Genomic DNA, 9,178 nt, shown 5'->3' on the forward strand with positions numbered 1-9,178 from the left:
TTCAAGAATGCAAAAATTGCATACAAAATTCCAACAAGATGAAGTTGCAGTCTAAAAACAAAGCTCTATGTATAAAGTAGCGTTTCAATATTAATATCCATGTTTTACATGTGTATAATTATAATTTAATGATATTTATTGTATATCTTTTGAAAGAGATCATTTCCAAAGAATACTCTATGCATTCATTTAAAAAACATGTGCAAATATTGTTTGTGACCATTTAATTTAAAAATATCTGTTCACTTTACAAATATAACTTGAACAATGTTTAATTCTTTTGGAGGATATAATTGGATGAAATGGGGCAACAGAATACAACATCACTGCCTGGGTTCATCTTGATGGGAATCACACAGCGCACTGAGCTTCAGCTTCCTTTGTTTGGGGCCTTCTTCATCATCTATGCAGTCACAGTCGTGGGTAACCTGGGCATGATCATTTTGACTAAGCTGGACTCTCACCTAGAAACCCCTATGTACTTTTTCATCAGACATCTGGCTTTTATTGATCTTGGAAATTCCACTGTCATCTGTCCCAAGATGCTGGTGGATTTTGTTATGAATGACAAAACCATTTCTTTCTGTGAATGTGCCACCCAGTTGTCTTTCTTCCTTATGTTTATTATCACTGAATTTTTTATCTTGTCTGCAATGGCCTATGACCGCTATGTGGCCATCTGCAACCCTCTGCTCTACAGTGTGATCATGTCTCAGAGACTTTGCCATGTGCTTGTGGGCATCCCATACCTCTACAGTACCTTCCAGGCTTTGCTGGTCACCAGTAGGATTTTCACATCAACTTTCTGTGGCTCTAACATCATCAGTCATTTCTACTGTGATGGTATTTTCTTGTTACCTATGTTGTGTTCAAATGCTGAAGAAATACAATTGGTGATCATATCATTTTCAGCATTGAATTTGATCTCTTCTTTTCTGGTAGTCCTCGGATCATATGTTCTGATTCTGATAGCCATATGCCGAATGCATTCTGCAGAAGGCAGGAGAAAAGCTTTCTCTACATGTGGCTCTCATTTGACAGTGGTTGTGGTTTTCTATGGTACTCTATTTTTTATGTATTTGCAACCTAAATCTACTGACTCCTTAGAGAATGATAAAATAGCCTCTGTGTTTTATACTTTAGTGATTCCCATGCTTAACCCCTTGATATACAGTTTAAGGAACAAAGAGGTTAAAAATGCCTTCTACAGGGTATTAAAGGGTCAATTTAAAATTAATACTTAATATTCAGTATTATTTATATTATATATAAAGAAAGAAAAATACAGCAATAGAGCTAGATATTGATATTGATATATCTATATATAGACATAGAGTTAGAGAGATGATTAGATATAGACATATTCATAAATATAGACCATTCAGTTCTTACAAAGTTATGTGTATAATAGTGTATAAAATCTTCCTTTTGTAAAAGTCTAATATTTAATATAATTCTACTGTCTATAACAATCAATCCATAATTTAGGTTTCAAGAATTTTCATCATATCTAACACTCTGTACCTGAAAGTGCATAAGTTTTAACTTTCCCATTCCATTTCAAGTAATCTGTTTATTATTCTTTGGAATCTCCTCAAACACATGTGAAAATATAGTACATTTTGCTCTGTATCTTATTTTCATTAATATAATTTATGATAGGCTAATCTGTGTTATCACAAATTGCAGTGTCTACTTCTATTTGAAATTTAAATGATCATTCATTAAGTGTGCATGCATATGTGTGATGCTGAAATTAATATGGGAGTGGTCTATGTTTACTAGATTATGACTTTTGAGACAGTGATTTTATGTTCATGGCTCTATACTCAGAGGAAAAATAGAAGATTATTTTTTCCTTTTTAAAATACGAAATCATTACTATTCTCTCTTCTGTATGCCTACAATGGTCCCACCAATATCTACACCTTTTATGAGTCTAGAAGAGTTTCCATTATTTTTTTCTCTTTTTTTATTAAAATATTTTGTATTATTTATTAAAATATTATGTATTTTTATTTATTAAAATAAATATTTATTATTTATTAAAATATTATGTATTTTCCTCAATTATATTTCCAATGCTATACCAATTTATTTATTTATTATTTGATTCCAGATGTTTTTCTCCTTCCCAGTCCCCCCTCCCACAGTTTATCATCCTATTCCTCCTTCTCCTTGCCTCCAAGAGGGCACTCCCCCTCAATTGGGCCTCCCCCTTCCCTCTCATCTTCTGGCTATCTGGTATACTTTCTAGAAGTTCCTTCCCTCTACCTTCCTCCCCTGAGGCTGCATATTTCCATTCATTCTCCTGGCCCTCTTGGCTTTTCTCCTGTCCTCCACCCCAACATGGTTCTGTTTCATTTTTCCCCTCTCCACACCTCTTCCACCCAGATCCTGTCCTCCCACTGCCTACTGTGATTATTTTCTTCCCTCTTCTACATAGGATTGAAGCATCCTCACTTAGGCCTGTGGGTTGTATCGTATGTTTTCTGTACTTCTTGGCTAATATCCACTTATCAGTGAGTACATACCATGCATGTCATTTTATTTTGTGTTTGACATTACTTCTTTTTTTTTCTAATTTAAATTGGAATATATTCATGTCCCCCATGTTTATTATGTTCTATGACTGTTTAATATATTCCTAAATCTGTTATGTTAATGATTTATTGATAATTTCTTTTTAAAGATTATTTGAGAATTTCTTTATTTTACTTTTAGAGATCATAATTTAATTTCAACATTTCCCCTTTTTGTTTTTCCCTCTGAGCCCTCCCATATACCTCTTTACACTCTACTTCAAATTCATTGCCACTTTTTCCATTGTTGATTGCTATTGCATACATATATGTATATACCGTATATTCTCAAATATAAGCTATTCAATCTGTATAATGCTACCTATATGTATACTTTAACATATGCATATGTCTTAACATCAAATGTACTCCCATCCACTCCCCTACAACTCCTCTCCTACTTTCCCACTTTGCTCTCTGAAATTCATGCATTTTTTTAAACCCACTAAATTCACTTGGTACTGCTTGTGTATATTAGTATAGGGTCTTCAGCACTGTATATTCAACAAAAATACTGGGTGCCATTTATACTTTCTTTGCAGAATATTTGTTGGTGTTAGAGTGGTTCTGGTCTCTTAAAATATATTTGTAAATATTCCCTTTGCTTATGTTTCTTAAAACAACTTGGATGGGAACTGCCCTTGACTCTCTTGCCTGCTTGTGGATCCTTTTCCACTAATTTTACTGCCTTGTCTGGCCTCAGAGGGAGAGGATGTAAGTAGTCCTGCAGGGATTTCATATGCCTGCATGTATTGGTACTAAAATGAGGCCTTCCTCGTCTCAGAGGAGAAACAGATGCAGGATGTAGGAAGGAGCTGTGTGACAGGGGAAATTGAGGAAAGGGACCTCTGATCAAGATGCAAAGTGAATAAATAAATTAATTAAAAATCTCAAAAATGATGGTGTATTTTATCAACGTTTTGGAGACAAGATCGATAATATCTTAAGAATAAATATCTATATACTTAAGAAAAAATATCTAAGCTAATGATATGTGTGTGCACGTGTGTGTGTGTGTGTGTCTGTTTGTGTTTTCAAGCTGATATAAAAAAGGCCTAGAAACAACACAAAAAACACAAAAGCATTCATAAAGACCATAATCAGACTATAAAAAATAAAATGTCTCTGGAAGCTTCAATGGAAAATTATGTATAAAATAAAGAATAAGTCGATAAAGCTATGTCATGTTTCTCAAGATATCATTAGAAGGACAGAAGGTTATGGAATAATATACTTAAAGCAATTAAAATAAACAACAATCATCAAGAATACTTTACCTAGAAAATCTGTTCTTCATAAATCAAGGAAACTGCATTAAAATATGGCAAAACTATTAATTCATTTGACAAAAATAATGTCATGGTTAAATGAAATGGTTAAATGTCTTGAAGTGCTTACCACCCAGGCCAGAGGATATCTGACCCTGGGAATTTGTGTAATGGTGGAAGGAGATAACTAACTACACAAAGTTATCCAGAGGTACACCTCCAACACATAATATATACATACACACACAAAACAACCAAATAAATAATGTAAACTAAGAGTATAACAGACATTTGACATACATGGACATATGTGTTTAAAAAAAAAAAAAACAGAATAGGATCAATTGCAAAGCATATGACAGAATACCTAAAATAAACTCCAAAGAAAACAAATGGTAAGAAAGCTACTAAAAATTGATAGTTTCTTGGAAAATATACAGTCTGTTTAGTTCAATGGAGTGATCCCTGGTAAGTCAACAAACTCCAATTGATGTCTACATACACTAGAGTATATAGGCAACAATATTCTTTCTCACTCAGTCCCTTCACTCTTTCCCCAAAACCAATCTTTAGATCTTGACTCTCATGAAATGTATGTGTTCTCCAAAATTCTAGAATTCTAAAATTAACATTTAAGAGAATACTAATTTTCATTCTTTCTTCATATGCAGTTGTTTTGATTACCTGTCAGTAAGAATGAGTGCACAATCCACTTCATAACCCAATTACAAATTGATAATATGTGTGCTATTTGTTGACCTTTTCAAACCGAATGAATGATTCATTAACTTCTCTTTTTAAAGAAGTCAGCTATTGTGTTTCTTGTCTTGATGCTCAGGATCAATATGAACAGAGAAAAGCACATGTATAATGTCACAATTTTCAGACACTTGTGTGAGGGTTTAATTGAATCCACTGTTTTGTCTATACTCAGCCATTTTCATGGAAACATTGTAATATATTTCTCATGGTTTCTAATCATATTTTTTACATTTTCAGAAGCAATGAAGTGACTTTATTTTCCCTTAAAAAAAAAAAAAAGAACTCTAGGGGCTTAAACAAGTGAGAAAATGAAATGAGTGATTATAGAAGGGGATAGACCTAGCAAGACTATTAGAAGGATTTGAACATTACTAAAGTATTTCCTAATATATATATATATTTTCAAACAATTGATTTAAAATGAAAACAAGGGAAACAGCATCTTACAAAATAGCCTCAAATAATGTAAAATATCTTAGCATAAGTCTAACGAAGCAAGTAACAGACTTGTAGGATAAAACCTTTAAGTCTTTGAAGAAAGAAATTGAAAAAGATATAAGAAGATGGAAAGATCTCCAATGCTCATGAATCACTAGAATTAACATAGTAAAAATGGTCATACAACCAAAGAGGAATCTACGGATTCAACACAATCCCCACGAAATTCCAAAACAGTACTTTACAAACCCTGAGAGGACATTTCTCAACTTCATATAGAAAACAAACAAAACAAAAAACCCAAAAACTTAAGGATAGCTAAAATAATCCTGAACATTAAAAGAACTTCTGGTTGTTACACCATTCCCAATTTCAAATCGTGCTGTAGAGCCATAGCAATAAAAACATTAGTGGTATAAACACAGAGACATGAGGGAGCCCCATCCCACAAGGAACACACATCTGACACTTCCTGAAGGGCCAGCCAGGAAGCAAAGGCTAGATAGCCTAGAAACCTAGAATAGAACCAAACATGACAGCCAAATAAATATAAATAAAATGCTCAATTAAATGACTCCTAAATAATATTCTGCTACACTTGCCGAATGGAGTTTAGCATAATCCTCATCAGAGAGGCTTCAGCCAGCAATTGATGGGAGCAGATGCAGAGATTCACAGCCAGGACTAGGTTGTTCTTGTGGAACTCCTAACTGTGAACAAGGGCTGTCTTTGATGGTTTTGATTACTTTTTGGGACACTTTCCTTCCTAATGGATTGCCTCATCCTGCCTTAATATGAGGGGATGTTCTGAGTCTTATTGCAATGTGATATATCATGACTGGTTGATAATCCTGGGAAATCTACTGTTTTGCAAAGATAAACTCAGAAGTGAATCTGAGAGAGATGGGATGTAGCAGGCTGTAGGACTCAAAAGGAGAAACTACAGTCAGAATGTAATATCTGAGCATGGATAAATTTAAAAATTCTAAAACTTAAAAATACAGATACATCAACTAATGGAATCAGAATGAAAATCCAAACAAAAATATAGAGAACTTGGACAACTTATTCTTTTTATTATATATTTTCTCTATTTACATTTCAGATGCTATCCCGAAAGGGGATTTTTGGGATTTTTTTTTATAAAGAGAGCCAGAAATTCAAGGATCCCACAACATCTTTGACAAATGGTGTTGGCACAACTGTATGTTTGCATGTAGACAAATGCAAATAGGTCCATATTTATCACCCTGTACAAAACTTGAGTACAACTGGATCAAAGACCTAAACATTAAAATAGGCACACTGATCCTGATAGAGGAGAAAGTAGAGAAAAGCCTTGAACAATTGACACAGGAAATGACTTTCTGAACAAAACACCAATAACGCAGGGGCTAAGATCTCCTAAAACTGTAAGATTCTCTAAGGCAAAAGACAGAAAAAGCAGTGGCCTATATAAAGGGAAATTTTTTTTTTTGTCAACTCCACATTCGATGGAGAACTAATATCCAAAGTATATAAAGAACTCGAAAAGCTAGATATCATAACAACAAATAATCTAATTAAACAGGATGTACTGATATAAGTAAGTCTCAATAGAGAAATTTCAAATAGCTAAGAAACACTCAGAAAAGTTCAGCATACTTGGCACTCAGGAAAATATAAATCAAAATTACTTTGAGATTCCTTCTTTCACCTGTCATAATGGCTAAGACCACTAACATGCATGACAACTAATGCTGATGTAAATGTGGAACAAAGGAACATTCCTCTGTTGTTGATAGGAATGCAAACCCATACAGCCTATATAAAAATCGGTATGGCTACTCCTCAGAAAGTTTGGAATCTATCTACCTTAAGATCCAGCTGTATAACTCTTGGACATATACCTCAAGAATGCTTCTTCCTATCACAGGGACACTCACTCAAACATGTTCATTGCAGTTTAATTTATAATAACTGGAAACAACTTAGATGTTCTTCAACTGAAGAACGGATAAAGAAAATGTGGCACGTTTACACAACGGAATATTACTCACCTATTAAAACAATAACATCATGAAATTTGCAGGCAAATGGATGGAATTATAAAAGAAATCATGCTGAATTATGTAAACCACACACAGAAAGAAAAATATGTTGTGCACTTATCAGTGCACATTAGCTCCTAAGAAATAATAAGCATGTTTCAATCCATAGACCCAGAGAGATCAAGTAAGAGGAAGAGAAGGAACATGGCTATCCCTGGGTGGGAGATACAGAATAGATTTTGTGAGTGGGCTGAGAATGGGTATGGATGTGGTGGGAGGGAACAGGTAATTTGGAAAATGGGATAGAGTAAGAGATTGGAGGAAGAGATTGATGGATTTGCATGACACTTGGGGGTTGTATAAAGAGCACAGTAAAAGTTTTCTTGAGTCTATGAAGCTGATCCTAAAGAGTACTTGTAGTGATGGGGGATGCAAAGACTCAACTGGTTATGTCTTATAACCAGGCAAGGATTCTAGCAGAAAAATTAAGTTTCATTCAGTTGAGTAGTTGTCCAAGGGGATTCGACTTAAACCCTCACACAGCTAAGACTGGTGCAATGAAAAATAAGTGCTTTCTTCAAACTGACATCAATGTCCTATCATCTAGAACAACAACCACACAACTCATTGATCATGGAGAAATTTGGCTAGTGTCTACAAGGAGGCTTCAACCCTGTTTTAGTCTCTGATGTATGAAAGTGCTCTACAGGTTGCAAAAAGAGAAATATGGTCACCAAAACAGACATAAAACATTTGATCTACAATCTGTGCTGTCTGAAAAATATGCTAGGGCAATGGTGGCACAGAACTTTTGAGAGTACCGCACCAAAGTCTACTTTGACTTAAGGACTACTCCACAAAAAGTAGCCCATATCCAACACTGGATAAACAAGAACCATAGACTATATATCCCAAAGTCCCAAGGAAAAAGAAAACAAATAAAATAATTTCTAATGTTATTCTGCTATACTCACAGATCAGTTCCTTATCCAGTCATCATCAGAGAAGCCTTCTGGGGCAGCAGATGGGAACAAATGCAGAGACCTATAGCCAGACATTCTCTAAAAAGAGAATCTGAATTGAAGGTCTCCATCAAAAATCTCCCCTCAGGGCTCAGAGAATATGGCCAAACAGGTGGCAAAAAGAAAGTAAGATCCAGAAGGGATCAATAAAACCAGGAGAACAAGGCCCTCTGAATCAAGCATGTGAGCTCACTGAGACGAAAGCAGCAAGCATAGGTTCTAGAAAGATCCTGCAAAATTATAATAGCTATAAGCTTTGAATTTTTATGGGACTTCTGATTGTGAGAACAGGTATGCCCCTGACTCTTTTGCCTCCTCTTGAGCTTTTTAACTCCTGTTAGGTGGTGTTGTCCAACTTCAGTATGATAGTTTGGGGTTGTATGTACTTTATTTTTGTCTTCTTTGATTGTTATATTTAAGATGCCTGCTATTTTCTTAAAAGAGTCAGAAAAAGGAGTAAATCCAAGAGGATCAGAGGGTGGGATGAGACTTGGAGGAGTGGCAGGGTTATAATCAGTATATATTGTGTGATGAAAGAATCTATTTTCATTAAAAGAAATATAAATAAAAAATTTAAAACCAAAAATAGAAAACACTAAGCAAGAAAAGTAAAAGTAATCAATCTTAAAAATAGCAATGAATTTCAAAGGAAGAAATAACAAGCTGCACATTATAAAACAATATAATTTCAGTATTTGCAGCCAACAAGGAGCTGCATTTTAAATTTTCAGTTCTTCTAATCAACAAGAAGTTATATTAGAAACATTTTTATTGAACTCTGTAGACTAATAGAATAAAAACATTGCTAAACTCAATTATAATGCTTTTTTGAGAGAAGTTTTCTGATTTTAACTAACTTATAATATAGAAAATATTCTCCTTTTGGTACACTTTATGATGAATATAAACATTATAATTCTCTTTAAATAAATTTTACTTAATAAACAGATTCTTTTTTGCTCATATCTCTATTTCCCTGGCTGTAAGTTGTATCTGATACCTAATACGTATGTTTACTATTTTTACGATAGCATTCTAAATATAATTTTGTGATCATTAGTTTGCTTGTGTATTTA

The 9,178-nt window shown here is 34.0% G+C and overlaps 1 protein-coding gene across 1 annotated transcript; it reads left to right on the top strand.

The window, feature by feature from the left end:
• The first annotated feature begins 302 nt into the window (after nucleotides 1-302).
• Nucleotides 303-1,244, top strand: LOC110288918 (olfactory receptor 8K5-like). Its single transcript, XM_021155156.2, has one exon. It carries the CDS (start codon nucleotides 303-305, stop codon nucleotides 1,242-1,244), a length of 942 nt encoding a protein of 313 aa, XP_021010815.1.
• Nucleotides 1,245-9,178: the final 7,934 nt, after the last annotated feature.

This window comes from Mus caroli, unplaced genomic scaffold (assembly GCF_978045245.1).
Source record: "Mus caroli unplaced genomic scaffold, Mus_caroli_1 scaffold_2, whole genome shotgun sequence".
In the NCBI taxonomy this organism is placed as follows: Eukaryota; Metazoa; Chordata; class Mammalia; order Rodentia; family Muridae; genus Mus; species Mus caroli.